This window comes from Neopelma chrysocephalum, unplaced genomic scaffold, assembly GCF_003984885.1.
Source record: "Neopelma chrysocephalum unplaced genomic scaffold, ASM398488v2 Primary Assembly neopelma1_83, whole genome shotgun sequence".
In the NCBI taxonomy this organism is placed as follows: domain Eukaryota; kingdom Metazoa; phylum Chordata; class Aves; order Passeriformes; family Pipridae; genus Neopelma; species Neopelma chrysocephalum.
Genome location: NW_020897745.1, coordinates 2,414,949 through 2,432,344, shown reverse-complemented (window position 1 = coordinate 2,432,344; position 17,396 = coordinate 2,414,949). Strand labels below are relative to the sequence as shown.

Sequence of the window (17,396 nt, the reverse complement as noted above, 5' to 3'; positions counted from 1 at the left end):
TGTTCTCTGATTCCCCTTGAAGGTGACTCGGGACAGGGAAGAGATGAAGACAATGAAGTGAAGGGTCCCATTCTTGTCTTGGCGGACCCAGAACATGCCACTGTCCTTCTTGTCAGTCTGACACTGCAGTTCCAGCCGCTGTCCCACCCGGATCTGGGTGATGCTGTCACGAAACCTGACCTTCATCTCATACATCTGGCCATGGATCTTCAGGCAGCCTGGAGGAGAGAAATCCTTGCTGGAACTGCTTGGGAAGAGCCAATGGCCCCTCTGAGCAAACCTGCTTTCCTGTTCTCAGACTGTGAGGTCAAATGCAAAGAGGACCATGGTGTCTGGATGACTGGAAGGTTTAGTTGGAGTCTTTGCTGGGATCGTGCATGGAGGGTGCTCAGCAATCAGCCATGTGGGCTTTACAGATGGGTGCTGCCCTTCCAGCTGCCTTCTCAGGGACGTTACCCCTTCCCAGCTTATCTGAAGGGACTCCCTAAAGCGCTGACTGCTAAACCCTCTTTATTCCCCCCTTCTCCCTCCCCTCCAGAACCACTTGTCTGACCAGGCTCCCTTCCCAGTGCTTGTGGTGCTGCAGCCACCCCTCTGGCTGCCCTACGCCAGCTGAGGCAATGTTGCCTTTCCCTCCGCAATTACTGACCACATCTCAAAGTCAACCTTTTTATTTGCTATTTCCCACGCTTTAACTATTTAACCCAATTTTTTCTATTCAGTGGAAGGTTTTTCCTTGCCCCTCTGGTGAATGGAGCTGCACCACCCTGTGTCCATACTCACAGAGTCCCAGAGCGAGCAGGAGGAGCAGGGCAGGAGACCCGTCCATCTTCTGCTGGGGGTGTCTGTCTTTGGAGATGGTGCAGTGCAGCTCAGACGATGTTTCTATCTCAACTTGGGAGGCTGGGTCACACTTTGGGGAGGATGTGATGTCATCAGGACCCTCTTGGGTAAAGAAATGATGCTCGGCATCTGTTGCAAAATGCAGGGGAAAAAAGTCCTGAAGAAATTCAGTTCTAGTGCTCAGTTTGGCTCATTTTTCCTGAACATTTGTAAATGGTGCTTTAGGGATTTTGCCTTGATGTCTTCCCTAGAGATCCAGAGTGCTGCTGCTCAGGCCTGAGGTAGGATCGGGCACCCCAGCCTGTTCTCCCCCAGCCCTCTGTGGGTCCACAGCAGCTCCAGCTCCACAGAAGTCACAGACAAGCCTTGTCCTTTGGCTGAAGGTCCCAGGTTGGATTTCTTGGCAGGGATTCTGCCTCCTTCTCTTGAGCACACTCAAGGGGTCTTATGTGGATGGCAGAGCCCAGAGCATTTTCTTACCCAGCGAGTCACAGGTGTTTCATGGCCTAGATCCACGTGTCTCATTTATCTCCAAGTACACACATTCCTGACACACAGCCGGGTTCTTCAGGTGCTCGATTGTTCTCTTTGCAATTCTTCTTTGGTCAATTCTTCTTTGCATTTGCTCTGAAGAGCTGCTTTGTGCAAGGCAGGTGGTCCGTCAGCTGAGCACACTGAGAGTGCTCAATGCCCAGGGGTATGATTTCCTTTTAATTTTGTTTTAACAACTTGTGTTTCTCCCCTGTAACCACAGGGGCTTCCGCCCTGCCCAAAAACCCCTTGTCTGCTTCACCAGAGAGGGCCCCGGTGCTGTCTCTGGGTGACCATTTGCACATGAGGATGGGTGATGCTTCCTGGAGCTCTGCACATAAAGTAACAACAGTTTCATCAGACTGTGAGGGGCTGGGCTGGTATTTGATGTACTCCTTTCTTCCTTGCTTTCCTGATAATTGTTTTTGTGTGTGGTTTGTTTTTTATCAGTCCTTTGAAAAAGAAGCTTCTTTATTTTCCTTGGTCTGTCAGAAAGCAGGTGCTGCTGGCTTTGATGTCATTTGCAATTGGGGCTGGTACTCAGAGCTGAGTTATGGAAAACGGTTTTGGAACTGGGTGTGCTGGATTGGGCATCAAAGCATGTTGGTGAGTGAGGAAAGGTGCTGTCAGGCTGCTGGGGAGTGTGAAGTTCACACTTTCATGAGGCTGTGGTAGTTGTGATGTGTACCTTAAATAGAACAGGTTTTGACAAAACAAAGAGAAAATATGTTTCATCAATTAAATACCATTACAAGGATCTGGATCTCAAAATCCTGTCAAGCAAATGTGAACATCAGACTTGAGCTCAATGTCACTTGTTAGTGCTCCAGCCACCTCCGGATGAAACATCAAGTGATGCTACCTGTATCACCTCTGTCTGGTTCTCTGCTTGTAAATGAAAAACTTAACAGGCCCTCTTGAGCCTTAGGTGTAAATCCGAGGTGCAGAGCTGGCTGCAGCTGACCTGAACTGGAAGATGAACCAGTCATGGAATGGTGTGGAAGAAAGAGCTGGTGAGGGCAAGTCAGTGTTGCTTTGGAGAGCTGTGCTGGGTCAGAGCCTTTGCTGGAGGGTTCCTTGGTGGAGTTGGTGTGGTGGTTTCGAGCAAATGTCTCTTGGACATGTCTGCCCATGAGGTGTTGCTCATTTTTGGGGCATTCTGAGGCATTCTGGGGCAACATGGATCTCAGGGCAGTGACTTAAAAAAATAAATGTTTATTTTGGTGCATGCCCCAAGCTGCCTGTTCTGGTCCCCTCAGCCTTCTGACCTTCTGCAGGGATGTTTGTGCTGGTTGTGTAGCAAAGGCAGAATCACAGCAGTTCAGTGCAGTGTATTGGGTGTATTTCTAATACCTACTTAAATTGCAGGGGTTCAGAAATAGAAAAGCCCGTGTAAGAAGAGACAGATGGGTAAATTTTACCCCTGAGTATCTTGGGATGTACAGCAGTCCATGAACATGTAGTATCTCTCAGAAAATCCACAGGTGGAGGGCTGGAAATTCTTTGAAATTGAATTCCTTTAAGGATTGCTGCTAACTCAGGGTACCTGTTACAGTGGGACGGAGGAATAATATTTCTACTGACACCTTATATGGAGTTTGCAGCCAAGCTGAATGTGCAGTTTGGGTGTTACATCCCTTTGGTCATTGACAGATTAAAGTACCAAAATCAGAGACCACCAAGATCTGTGTGTTAGGGATGCAAAGGCAGAAACGATGATAAAGAATTGAAGGTGATGCCTGGCTGTTGTTTAGCAAGTAAGAAGATGAAAGGTGCTGACAGAGTTCAGTGAACAGTCCTGTATTTTTAATAACTTGCTGATACCCAGCAAACAGCCAGGCCCTCAGAGTGAAACCCGCCCTCTGAAGAGGGAATGTGCCATACAGGCAGTGCTATTGGAATTGCAGGGACAGTCCTTTTCTTGCAGTGCTGAGAGTGCTGGGAGCTGTCTGGATTCATGGATTTGTTATTGCAGGCTCCAGTTATGTTCAGAGATGAGATTTCAGTTTTGGTTTCTTTTATTAAGGTGTCTGTCTGTGCCACCAGGGCTTGAATCAGTAGATAGTGGGGGCAGAGGCAGTGGTGTGATGGTTGGTGTTAGTCTGGGTTGGGGATACCTGGATGAATGGTGGGTCCTGAGGGTTGTGCTGAGCAGGATGTACCCTTGGGTGCTGAGTGACCTGTGCCCTGCAGAGTGTGGGTTGGAGAATCAGTGTGAAGATATGTAGAGGGAGGCAGGAGCCATCCCAGAGCTTAATTCTTTTCCAGATGTTGATTTCCAGTGCAAATGAAGGCTACTGGAAAAAATAACAAGAAACAACTCCCCCCAATCCCTCGCCCTGAAACAAAAAAAAAACACCTCAAACCCAAGATATTCTACTCCCAGTTCCTCATCTGTTGGAAGAGGATTTTGTGTGGGGGTCAGTACCAGACCAGAAAGAGCATTGCCTGACAGCCTGGGTTACAGGAAGGTGGTGTGATGCAGACTTAAGCTCTTGTGTTGTGTGAAAACCCAGGATAAAGTGACTGAGAACAGTGAGGAAAGAACTGTAGGTTATGGTACCAGCGAGGTAGGGATGTTCCTACCTCTTGGAACATCTTGTTTTGCAGAAACACTTTGAGTTATGGTTTTTTAGTGAAAACTTTGAGCTCAAATTAATTCAGTAAGAGACTCTGGGACAACCCAATAATAAAATTGATCTCATAGGAGAGAGAGACAAGGTATGAGCTGTTTGTCTGTATGTTGGAGCCTTGCTACTCCCCACCTGAGCACCTGGGGTTTGAGTGGGGCCCCTTAATAAGTTGAATGTGTCTTAGTGCTTCATATCTGTGAATTCACAGACATTTCCATGTTGAGGCTTTTTTGTGAATTTTTTCTTTATAGTGTGTGTAGTTCTCATTTAGTATTGGCCTGCTATTGTTTAGATACACTTATCCAGTCCCTAATTTAATTTCTTTTTAATTAAGCATTACACTCAAGTAAGTTTGGAAGAACTACTCTCTCAATTTCCCTCCTTCCCAGCTTGTTTGCAGAGGAGGAGACTATCAAAGAGTTTCTTTCCTTCTGCTTTTCCCAGGCTTTTATCAGCCCCGTGACAAGAATACCAGAGTACTCTGAGAATCTTTATCTCATCCACCTTCATAGCACCTTCCTGGGATGGAGGAGTATTCCTGGGCCCATCAGCAAATCCCTGGGAAGATCCCTTGAGATGATTTTAGGCTATGCTAAGCTGGAAGCTGAACTCTGGTATCCTAAGTCTTAGGCTGTTGTATAAATCACTGGCTTTTCCCTCATCCAAAACTTTCTCAAACTCTCATTTGTTATTTTCATGAAGGATTTTAGCATTTCTGAGGCTAGGAACTAAAGAAAGAAATACACTTCATTGAATCTGACTAGAATAATTTTATTTTCTGTCTCAGTTTTTGATTTGCAACTGTAACAAGGAAATATTTACATCAAATACATATCGGAAAAAACAGAACTTAACCATAGTCAATCAACATGTCCCAAAAAAATCAACATCTTAAATGTCACACTTAACCAAAACAAGTGACACACACCTCTTTTTTTCTTTCAGAAAGAAAGTACGTCCCACCTTCCTTGCTCAGGCCAAATTCCTGCTGAAATTGGTGGAAGTGGGAGTAGCAGCAACAGAGGGATAGCATGAGGGAAAACCTTAGCCCCCAGGACTGTAAAAACCTAAAAAATAAGGTCCTTTAATCCATATGTACTTTCTCAATGCAGCCTTGTATTACAGTAGATGAAACAGGAAAAACCCTAGGAGAGACATGGCACCACAAACAGAGGATGTGTGGAGAGCATTTGTTTTTAACTCACTGTGTAGCAAAGTCAGGCCCTGGCTGTGTTTTAGAAAGAAGTAACACACACTGGAGCAAAGGTCCAGCTCGTATCCTAATTTCTCATCATTTTATCACTGATGCCTGTCAGCATCAGGATTGACCTGGTTCCTTTGCCTGAACCCTGTCACTGGGAACAGAGAGGGCGTTTGGCCTTGGGAATCGATTTGAAAAGCTCCAGTTTTGGAAGGAGCTGTGCTTTAGGGTGCAGTTCCCAGAAACAGTGCTGCTGGTTGTCTGGGTGTCTGTGCTCCATCTTGTCTTTTCCAGTTTGCCAGGGCAGAGTGCATGAGGTGCAGTCACAGTGTAGAGAACGTAGGAGATGGGTTTGTGTGCTGACAGCACCCGGGGGACGATCCAGAAGCCCAAAGGTGTGGATGCTGCAAGGTGTCAGTTTATCATGCCGGGTTTGGTGTGGGGCTTCCCCTGCACAGGCCTGGAGAGAGAGAAAAGGGTTTGATTTCCTTTGATGGGAAAGGAAGAGAGAGGCAATTAATGTGTGATGAGCTGATGATCTTGTTTAGTCTTGGTCTGCAGCCAGGGACCTGCAAGAGCAGGCTGCAAAATGTTCTGAAGTCATCTTTGTGCTAATGAAGGATCTGCCTACATTTCAGGTAGTGACAGCCAGCAGAAAGACTTTCTTAAAACACACTGATGATCAATTCTTACACTAATTAAGAAAACGGGGCTTTTTAAATTTGTCTCTGACTTCTATTGTAACCCAACCACTCCATCTATACAAAACTGAAGAGCTCTGCAGGTGTTTTTTCTCTGTAGGAACTGAACATCCTGGCAACAGGGATTGAGATAAGTGAATGCAAACATTGTCCTAAGCAAGGCTGCCTGAAGAGCTCTTTGTTATCATTTCTCCCTTGGAAAGGCAGACAAGAATCAGAAAAGCACTGGCTATAATAAATATTCGCCATTACAATGACAGTCTGTTCTCTTTTTCAGACAGGTAAAAAAAAAGCCTTCTGCCTTAAAAAAAATTACCTTTCTTACTATAAGCCCCATGGCTGTATAACAAAGAACATGAATTTATCTGATTTAAAAGATGCTCTGCTTTGCAAAGAATGAGACTCCAGAGCTGTGAACATGCTGTCCCAGCTTTTCCATGGCTACCCAGCTTTTCCAAGCACTAGCCCAGCACTGGCTGCCTGGAGCAGTAGCAATGATTTCTTGGTGGGTCTCTGGCCACAAGCCCCAGGGTGCCTAAGGCTTGCAAAACTGCAGGAGTGGTTTCCTGCAGAGCAGGGGATGTGAAGAAACCTGCTGCAGGGAGGTCTTTTTGCAGAAGGTAATGAATGTGGGCAAAAGCATTTCTTTTTCCAAACTGGCAAAATGCAATTCTCCTTGTGATGGAGTTTTCCTTGTGACTCAGGATGATGGGCGGGTTGGGGTGGCAGGAGGGAAAGCACAAAAAAAGTGTTCCTGAGTGCATAGAAACTGGGTTACTTTTAAATCTATTCCTGTCTGGAGTGCTGTTTCTCAGGAAAGTCATCCAAGTTTGCAGCAGCCTCCCTGCTGCTGTTCCTTAATGCCTGCAGGGGAAATGGAGGCCTGAAGCCATGGTGATGTTGGTCCAAAATGGTTCAGAGGGGGATTTGGGATGCAATAACTTGCATCTAATCCATGGGCACACCTGAATGTCCAGTGATGAAATCAAATGAATGGTTTGGGGAGGGTAAGGAATGAAATAGAGTCTCCCCCAGGCTCAAGTTTGAAGTGGTGCATTGGGAGCACAGAAATGTGGTTAGTTATGAGCATTATGTGATGTGCAAAGTTTTTGGGCTTCCACAAGCCCCTCCTGTCTTTCTGGTTTGTGTCTATTGCAGTGTCAGGGCTCCGTGATTTGAATTACATAAAAATAAAAAAAGCAAAAAAAAACCCAAACAAAACCATGGGAGAAGAGAAATTCTGCCTTCATTTTGCCTTTAAGTCATTACACAGACCTCTCCCATCAGATGAAGAATTTTTAGGTTGCTTTTGGGCCCCTGCCTGCTCTATCACCTGAAACTGAGATGTTGCCAAGTTTAAGGGAAAAACACCAATGCCTGTCACTTACTAACCTTTTACACCTGCATCTTCGTCTTCTGGTTCCTAAAATAAGAAAGAAAATAAGAAAGAAAATGTTTTAGTTCAAAGCTACCAAGTCACAGCTCAGTAAAGAAACACTGCAGTGAGGTAGGGCTGATGTTCCACAGTAGCTGATATCTTTGAGACTAACAATGGATAAACCAGGCTTATGTTGTAGGAAATCCATGCCAGGGAGTGGTGCTGCAGCTCACATTCCCACAGTAATTAAGTTCCCACTTAAATATTTTGAATATTTTGATGAATTAAAATGTGAGGTGAGTAGCAGGGTCAGCCTGGGAACCCTGAGGGTGAATTATTTCTGTTGTCTGTCCCCAGGGACTTTGGCATGTTGCTGAAAATCCCTCAGCAGCATCTACAGGGGGTGGTGGTGAGTCTTACGTTGACAGAGTGTGATGGTGATGGCCAGGGCGATGAGGAGCAGGAGGCAGGCACCTGCCAAGGGGGCCCAGATGACAAGATCACAGAAGAAATTCAGCTCATTCTCCATGCTGGTCTCTGCAGGAATGGAGAAGAGGAAAGGTTCATGAGGTGCTCACAGCTGGTGTTAAGGCCAGTTCTGCTGGAGCCAAGGGAGATGACAAGGGCCCTGCCTGGCGTTCCACGAGGCTGGTGGTGAGGCAGAGGGCTTCCCCTGGGCCTGCAGGAATGCTCTTCATCAGTGCTGCTGCTTCCAGCATTTTCCTGGGCACTCGAGGGAGGACACAGCCACATGTTTTCTTGTGTCTCCTGATGAGAGTAAAACCAGCCCCAGCCCCCAAGGCTCTTCCCTTCCTCCCCCTCGGCCCGGCATGCCCAGGCATGCTCATACTCTTAACCTTATCCTAAGCCTTTCCTAGCTGGGATGAAACGTTAGAGTCTAATCCTTCCAACTCGGATAAAGCTCTATGGATTTTCAGTCTCTTCCTGTCCCAAAATGCCTGCACCATCCCCCTCAGTACCAGTGGACTAGAGCCCAGCTTTTCCCCTCTCTCTCCCTCCATTCAGGTTACCTGGATCTGATGTCTCCAGGAAGGGGTCCTTTTTGGTGATGTCATGCTGGGTGGTGGGTCTTGTTGTGGTGGGTGCCACTGTGGTGGTGACTATGAGTGAAAACAGATGAATTCAGCATGTAGGCAAATACAGGATGCTCCTGTATTCAGCTCCATGGGAATTTCACAGATCCGATTTTAGATTGGGACTCCTCCAAGGAGGGTCTCCCAGGAGCCAGTAAGGACCTGTAGCATCCTTATTTCTTGCTGTCTCCCACCATCCTCATAAGCACCCTGAGTTTTGGGACCTATGTGAGGTGAGGAAGGAGGGGTAGTGCTGGACTTTGCTTTGATGTTATCTCTTCAGAGCCATGTGTAGGATGGAGAAGTGGGGATGGGGAAATGATGCTGGGTCTGCCCAATCATCTTTGCCTTTGGGCAGGAGCAATACCATGAGGAGAGATGGCAAGCAGGGAACCTTCAGCAGGAGCAGTGGGTTGGTCACAAGATGTTTGGGGGTTTGTGGGAGAGAAGACTGCTTAAAAAAGGCACAGGCAGGAGGGCTTTTTGGCAGAGCTAAGCAAGGTTGGGTGGAGATGTTGCTGACCTGGGAAGAAGGCAGGCAGGCCAGGGCTGAAGTACAGCCTTTGGTTGATGTTCATGAGGCAGAAATAATTCCCTTCATCCTGCTGTGTGAAAGACTTCACTACCAAATGATAGAACGCGTTGCCTCTGCTGGCCTCGAAGCGTGTGGATGTTCTCTGATTCCCTTCAAAGGTGATCTTGGATAGGGAAGAGATGAAGACAATGAAGTGAAGGGTCCCACTCTTGTCCTGGCGGACCCAGAACATGCCACTGTCCTTCTTGTCAGTCTGACACTGCAGTTCCAGCCGCTGTCCCACCCGGATCTGGGTGATGCTGTCACGAAACCTGACCTTCATCTCATACATCTGGCCATGGATTCTGGGGCAGCCTGGAGGAGAGAAATCCTTACTGGAACTGCTTGGGAAGAGCCAATGGTCCCTCTGGGAAAAATCTCCTGCTCTATCCATGGGATGGAAGTACAAATGCAAAGGGAGAACCACACTGTCTGGATGACTGGAAGATTTAGTTGGAGTCCTTGCTGGAATCGTGCATGGAGGGTGCTCAGCAATCAGCCATGTAGGCTTGAAAGATGGGTGTTGCCCTTCCAGCTGCCTACTCAGGACGTTACCCCTTCCCAGATTATCTGAAATGAATCTCTAAAAGCACTGACTGCTAAGCCCCCTTTTTCTCCCCTTCTCCTTCCCCTCCATAACCACTCATCCGACCAGGCTCCCTTCCCGGTGCTCGTGCTGCTGCAGCCACCCCTCTGGCTGCCCTGCGCCGGCTTAGGTGATGCCGCCTTTCCCTCCGCAATTACTGACCACGTCTCAAAGTCAACCTTTTTGGTTTATCCCCCCCCCTTTTAACTGTTTAGCTCAATTTCTTGGATTTAGTGGAAGAAAGGCCCATGCCCTTCCTGATAAAGGGGCTGCACCACCCTGTGTCCATACTCACAGAGTCCCAGAGCGAGCAGGAGGAGCAGGGCAGGAGACCCATCCATCTTCTGCTGGGAGTGTTTGTCCTTGGAGACGGCGCTGTGCTGCTGAGATGATCTTTCTCACTTGACTTTGGAGGCTGCATCTCACTTTGGGGAGGATGTGATGTCATCAGGACCCTCTTGGGTAAAGAGACGGTGCTCGGCATCTGCGGCAAAATGCAGCGCAAAAAAAGATTTCTGAAGAAATTAAATTCTAAGTTCAAATTCGGGTTCTTCTATCCTTCTCTGTTCTTACTCAAGGATTTTGCCTCCATGAATTCCCTAGAGATCCAGAGTGCTGCTGCTCATGCCTGAGGTAGGATCAGGCACCCCAGCCTGCTGTCCCCCAGCCCTCTGGGGGTCTGCAGCAGCTCCAGCTCCACAAAAGTCACAGACAAGTCCCACCCTTTGGCTGAAGGCCTCAGGTTGTGTTTCTTGTAAGGGATTCTCCATCCTTCTCTTAAGCACACTCAGTGGCTCTCATGCGGATGGCAGAGCCCAGAGTATTCTCGTACCCAGCAAGTGAGACACAGGTGTTTCATGGCATTTATATACATATCATTTATCTCCAAGCACACGTGTTGCTGGCACACAGATGGTTTCTTCAGGTGTTTAATTGTTCTCTTTGCAATTCTTCTTTGGTCAATTCATCTCTGCAATTGCTCAGCAAAAGCCACTTTGTGCAAGGCAGGTGGTCTGTCAGCTGAACATACCAAGAGCGCCCTGGGGTATGCTTTGCTTTTTATTTGTTTTAACAACTTGTGGTTCTCTTCTCTAACCACAGGGTCTTCCGCCCTGCCAAGAAAACCCTTGTATGCATCAACAGAGAGGGCCCTTCCTGCTGCCTCTGGGTGACCATTTGCACTTGGGGATGGGTGATGCTTCCTGGAGCTCTGCACATACAATAACAATAGTTTCATAAGATTGCGAGCGGCTGGGCCGGTGTTGGATTTCTTTCTTTCTTCCAGGCTATCCTGTTGCTTGGGATTTTTTTGTATGAGGTTTGGTTTTTCTATTACCCCTTTGCAAAGAAAGGCTTTTAATCCTGTGTCTGTCAGACAACAGGTGCTGCTGACTTTGATGATGTTGCTGTTGGGACAGCTACTCAGAGCTGAGCTATGGACAATGGTTTAGGAACTGGGTTTATTTCACTGAGCTTCAAAGCCTGCTGGTGAGTGAAGAAAGCTGCTGTTAGCCTGCTGAGATGTGTGAAATTCATACTTTCATGAGGCTGTGGTAGTTGTGATGTCTACTTGAAATAGTAGATTTTGACAAAATAAAGGGTGAACGGGTTTCATACATTAAATAACATTACAAGGATCTGGATCTCAAAATCCTGTCAAGCAGATGTGAACATCAGACTTGAGCCAAATGACAACTTTTAGTGCTCCACCCACCTCCAGATGTGACATTAAGTGATGCTACTTGCACAGGCTCATTCTGGTTCAGTGGGCAGTTTATTTACCTGATTCTAACTACGGTTCATCCTCTCTTTATAATGGGATAAGCTGCTCTTGGGAAGTGCCCATCCTCACAGGCTGATGGAGGAATGTCGACAAGGAACTGAACTAGGGGCCTGCCTTGTAGTTGACTAGAGTTGAGTCTCATGTTTTCTTGGGTGCTGAAGTGAGCTGGTTCCTGCCATCCATTGGGATTGTTGTTTGAGTCCTCCCCTCTCCATCACTATTACAACTCAGTGGCAGAAAATTGTATTTCAAAAGCATTTTCAAAAGCACAACCTTCTGGAGACCAAAATAGGAAAATTCCTCATTCCCCGTTTTTTAGTTTGGTTCAAATGGAAGTGAATGTGTTGGTAAATGAGTATGGGTCAAAAATTTGTCAAGACTAGGTTCTCACTCTGCTGTAGAGCATGGATTCTTCACTACAGTATGTAGTGCATGTCCTTGGAGGTGTGGTGATGGATGTGCTGGGAGAACTTGTACAATGAAAGGATCCTCCAGGAAGGGCTACTTCCTTTCTCAGTAGGGATATCTCCCTTCTTTCTTGTCTCTGATAAATGATGAATTTTACTATTAATCAGTCCATGGTACCAAAGTGGCACCCAGGGATTCCCCTCCTGTGTGTAGAGGAGACCTTGGTCCTTGTTGCTCATGGATTGAACTGGTTTCCATGCAAGGCCACCATTTCCTTTGTCACATTCGTGCTTTGCGTCACAGCTCAGAGGTTTCCTTTTTCTCTTCATACACTTATTAGCTGAAGCACTTTGTGGCTCACCAGTACACAAAAGATATCACCAGTCCCTCCCTACCTCTTCTGACGCTTTCCCATTGTGCTGGGCAAGGGTGATGTTGGGGAGTCACAGCAGATGGCTTCGGGGGAAGCTGCTCCTTTCTGCCACCTGCAACACTCTGGTAATGAATATACCCTTTAAAGGCAAGGCAAAAGCTCGCTGTCAGTGGGGAGATACAGCTGCAAGAGGGCTGTCACACATCTACTTTTTCCTGACTTCTGTGTTTTGGCATTGCTTAACACAATGCTGTTTCTATTTCACACAGGAACAAATAAGAAAAATTAAAGCAGTTGCAGTGGCAATTATTTGATTAAGGAAAGCTCCAGGACACAAACAGAGCCTCCAGGAAAAAGCTCTGCTTTAAAATCAACACTTGTAGAAATAATTTAGGTCAGTTCACATAAGCTTAACACTGATGACCAATTCTGAAACTTGGAGGAGAAGCTGGTTAATCAGATTAATTAAGAAATCTCCTTGCCTTTAGCATGTCCTGGCTTGGCTGTTTGTTCTCTAGACAGTATTTTACAATAGATTGTCATTGTTTAACTGAGGACCTAAGCCAAATCAATGAACACCAGCATTAATAACATGTTTTATTAAAAATTTCTGTTGTAGTGCCTCAGTTATCATATGACTAAGGAAGAAGAAAGAACACTCGGACAACCAGTGACTTCTGCAGAGCATCATATAAGAGAAGTCAGGAGAACAGACAGGTTGATTAGACAGTAAAGGATAATTTCTTTTTTCTCCCAAACTTACCAATAAGTTTCAGTTTACTCATAGCTAAGGTTGCAGGGCTCTGATAACTCCAACCTAAGGTGATTGTGACCGAGGTTTATCTTTATATACTAAGGCTAGCCTAGGTCTTTATTTAATTAATGTCAAATAATTAGCAGAAGAAGGCAGGAACAAGGAGAAAAGAGAGAAAATCATGCAGGGGCAAGACAGAGCAAGAGGGATCCACCTGATTTTGAATGAGGCTTGGCAGGAGATGAATTTAAGATTCCTCCTCTGTGCTTGCTTACATCCATTTGACAGAGAGGGCATGGGAAATGAGAGGGAGCTGGGGCACCAGAGCTTGAGGAGATGCTGAGTTTTGGATATGTTTGACTTCTTAGTCATTTTGTGGAAAGATCTCAGGGACTTTTTCAAGGGGTAAGAAACTCTTCAGTTTCTTAGTGTCAGTAATACCAGACATTGTGTGGTGTCCCTCAGGACATGGCAGTCGCGCTGAGATGGCTGGTGAACACAGAAGGGCCCCAAAATGACTGTGCTCTGTCAGGTCCATTGTTCTGCTGCCCATGGTGTCTCCTCACAGTGCTCCACAAGGATGTCCAATTGCCAAGCAACGATGCTGCAGGCGCTGTTTGATCCCCGTGAGTGATCAGTGATGGTAACTCAGGAGGTGACACCAGACTGTGTTTGCCACAGCACTGCTGACTCTTCCTGTTGTAAACCTTTGAAGGACTGCATTGAAACTTTCCATTCCTCTTTCACGAGGAGGAATGGAAAGTTTTAATGAAGATTTCAAAATTTAGTCGCAAATCACGAGCTTTTTTTTTTTTCTTCAAACAGAGGAAAAAATAAAATGTTGAGACTCCAGCACACAGTCCTTCCGGTGTGAAGTGAAGCTGTGGTTTATGAGCAACTTGCTGCCCCCCTTTTTCTTTGCAAAGCTTTGCAGCACCAAAGGGGCTTGCAGAATGTCAAGTGAAACTGTCACACAACAGGTACTCACACTCTGTGTTTCCACTGTAGCCATGTGTTTCCAATTCAGTGGTCAATACTGCCCACTCTTCTGGGTACTCTCACATGTACACGTCACACAGCTTAAAATCCAGAATGCAAACCACGAACATTCCCGTGCTCCCACCTCTTCGTGGTGTAGCCCTTTAACTGATCACTGGGCTGAAAATCTCCATAATTTGGTACCTCAGCTGGAAGTGTGATAGAAAAAGACCTGGAGCTGTTATGAGTTTTCCTTGCAGAGGCTTCCCACACCTTCTCTTTTGATGCTGCAGAGCTCCTTTGTGCAGGCATTCGGTAAATCAGCAATCTCTGATGGCACCTTTTGAGGACTGGGTGACAATTTACTCTGCCAGTGCCCCAGCTGGAGTTAACAGTGGACAGGCTGTTTTTCTGCTGCTCCAATCTCCAAACTACCACAGAGATCCAGTCCAGAACTATAAAAGATCTAAAATTTTTCTAACTATTTATAGACTTCCCTTAAGAAAAGGAAATTATCTGTTTGGGTCCAGTGTATAATACTTTTGTCTGAACAGTTCCAGTAGTCTTTACTTGGTGAACTGGGCTCATCATCTCCTTTCCAATTTCCAGAACTGAATTTCTGTTGGGTTCAAGGCACTGTTTGATTGTTGTCCTCTGATTTCAGCCCCCTTCCAGGGTCTCATAGCCTTGGTGTTATCCCCACAGCCCTGGGAGCTGATTTCTCCTGTCACCATCAATCCAGAGTCTTGTGATCTCCTTCCTTGCTGCCCACTAACCTTCTTCCCTGAAGACCTTGGGCTGGAAATCCTGGTGGAGATAACTCAGGGAGTTTCTGGGTGCATCTGTGTGGTGCAGGAGGACTTTCCCAGAAAAGGGTGTTGCTGTGCATCTTTACTGTTAAAACCTTTGAGAGGGAACTTCAATTTCCATAGCAGGCTACAGATAGTGGAATGGAGGAAGGGTTCCCATTTCCTTTCTCTGTGTCTCGTGCTGGCAGTGCTGGCACTATGGAAACTCAAGGCTTGCTTGAGATTACTTGCTTCATCCATTTTGTGGTCCTACTAAGAGTGTTTGCTGGCTCATACAAGTTATTTCTACTCAATTTTGCATTTATTTGAAAAGAAACCCCAACACTTCCTGTTGAATTAGACCCGTAAGATGCAACTCTGAGCCACAACACCTTGTTCTAAAGGGACAGAGGGGAGGAGGGATGGCTGCATTAAAGGGCAGCAGCTGGATCTTTCAGAGACTGGGCAATACAGGGGCGGGTGAAATTTGAAGCAGGTGATTGTGAAGTGATCCACTCAAGGAAAACCAGTCCTGGCTTTCCTATAAAATCAGGAGTCAAATTCAGGGGTGAAAATTTGGGATAAGACAGGTACTACTGTGGGAATATCAACTCATTGCCCATCAGGAAAAGCAAATGGGATGTTACCAAGTAGGAATGAAATGGAGTGTAAAACAGAGAACACAGACAGCTTTGTCATTGTATGGTCCAGTGGTCCAGTCCATGGCCAGTGCATGGTCCAATGCACTGTATAAATCCTTGAATGCTGTGTCTTGGTATCACCCTTCATGTCACAGAGAGGACTCAAAAAAGAACTAGTAGAACAAGAAAAGGTTCAGAGCAGGGCAAAATGTAGGATCAGAGATCTGGGATGCGTTTTGCATGGTAGACTAGGACTCCTTGGTCTGAAAATTTTATTTAAGTGGCTAAACACTAAAGGTCTCCAGAACTGTGAGTGGCTGGGAGAGAGTGGAGAGGGATTGATTATTCCCTGCCTTTTCTAATACAGACAGTAAGGGGCAGCAGATGCAGCTGATGTTGGTGAGGCTGAAAGCAAAAGAAATCATTCTTCACCCAGTGATGACCCCAACAAAGGACACTGTGGATGCAGAGCCTGGGCAAGTGCTTGGAAGAGAAATTCACTTTGGGTTACTCGACAGACAGCAACAGGCTCAGGAAATCTATTTAGTTAAAAATAGACTGAATATTAAAGGAGAGCGTCATATATGATTGTCTTGTCATTAATCCTTGGCAATTTGTTCATAGCCAATGTTGGAGACAGAAAAGTTGTCTGGATAAACCTCTGCTCTGAGCCAAACCAGTCATTTTTATATTCTTAACTGTGAGATCTCAGTTCAATGTGTCACGTTAAGGAAGCCATTTGTTATGAATCTCCACATCCATTTCCTCTGAAACACTATTAATTTTCCAATTATCTCATTCTTTAATGCAGAACACTTACATCTCCCTTAGCTGTTGACCCTGCACAAGGACATTCATCTCAACAATGCATCCCGCAGTTCTCCACAGCTCTCCCAACATCTCTGTCCTCTGCACTGCAGATAGTGAGAGAAAAAGGGCAGAGTCCAACTCTTCCATGTGGTTACCACTGCATACAGAAAGAAACTGTGTTCTGGGTGTGTTTACATCCAGGATACAGGAGATACACACACATGAACTGCCTGTGGCTTTCCAACCTGCATGTCCAGTTCGTGTGAGCTGGAAGATGATGGGTTGGAGATGGTTTGAGCTTCGTGTGGCTCCAGCCTTTCAGCACCTGGCCCTGTACGACCTGTGTCCATGTCCCTCTGTGCTTGTGGTGGGACAGGGCTCTTTCCACAGCTCTTTGGGACTCTCCCTTGCTCACTTTACAGCACAGGAAAGGGAAAAGGGGCTGTATCACCAGCTCCCCATGGTGTGTCCACCCATAAATGGCACCACTAAGGATGCTTATGGCCATCTTTAGTACATCACTCCCCTTCTTCCCCCCACAGGGAGCACTGAAGCAATTCCATGGTTACCTGGGACCTCAAGCAAGACACCTTTGGTGTTGGGAGTGGACAGAGAAGGAAGGTGAGTTCTTCTTTTCTGTATTTTACACTCCAGGGCCCTCTGGATTTTTCACCCTTGGAAGAGGAATAAGGGCCAGGAAAGATGTTTGATCCTGGGCAACTACCTCAGTTTGTGTTCCAGCTTCGGTAAAGCAAGGAGAGACCCAGGTTTGGGGACCAGGGGAGGGAATATACAATCCCTGTCCCCAGGAATATTTTGTCTTCATTGTTTTTGAAGAGACTGGTAGGAAATATCCCAACTTGAATTTTGCATTCAGTATTGATGTTAAGGCTTAATGTTTTGAAGCCCCGTAGCTGGGCGTCAGTGCAGCCCTGCACCTCTCCCTGAGACATCAGTTAGCAAGTTTACCCCGTGCTTGTGCTGGACAAGAATTGCACCTTGAGCTTTGCTGAGGAACAGCAGCAGTTCTGCCTGTGACCCTGCCCCCAGCAGCTCAGCATCTCCTCCCTGGTGTTCCCGAAGAGAGCTCAGATGTTGACAGGACAAGGGGAAAAGGACTCAGGTCAGATAGTAGGAAAAATTTCTTCACTGAAGGAGCGGTTAAGAATTGGAATGGGCTGCCCAGGGCAGTGGTGAAGTCACCATCACTGGTAGTGTTCAAAAAACAAGTAGACGTGGAACTTTGTGATGCAGCATTGAGGTATTCAGTTGGAGGTTGGACTCGATGATCTTAGAGGTTTTTTCCAACCTAAAAGATTC

At 46.3% G+C, this 17,396-nt stretch overlaps 1 protein-coding gene across 1 annotated transcript; it reads right to left on the bottom strand.

Moving 5' to 3' along the window:
- Window positions 1–4,792: 4,792 nt before the first annotated feature.
- On the bottom strand, window positions 4,793–10,025 carry CD8A (CD8a molecule). The gene is given in 7 exon segments (XM_027691262.1): window positions 4,793–5,668; window positions 7,302–7,332; window positions 7,708–7,824; window positions 8,319–8,408; window positions 8,905–9,270; window positions 9,837–9,894; window positions 9,897–10,025. Coding segments are annotated over 7 exon segments (837 nt in total). The 3' UTR covers window positions 4,793–5,622.
- Window positions 10,026–17,396: the final 7,371 nt, after the last annotated feature.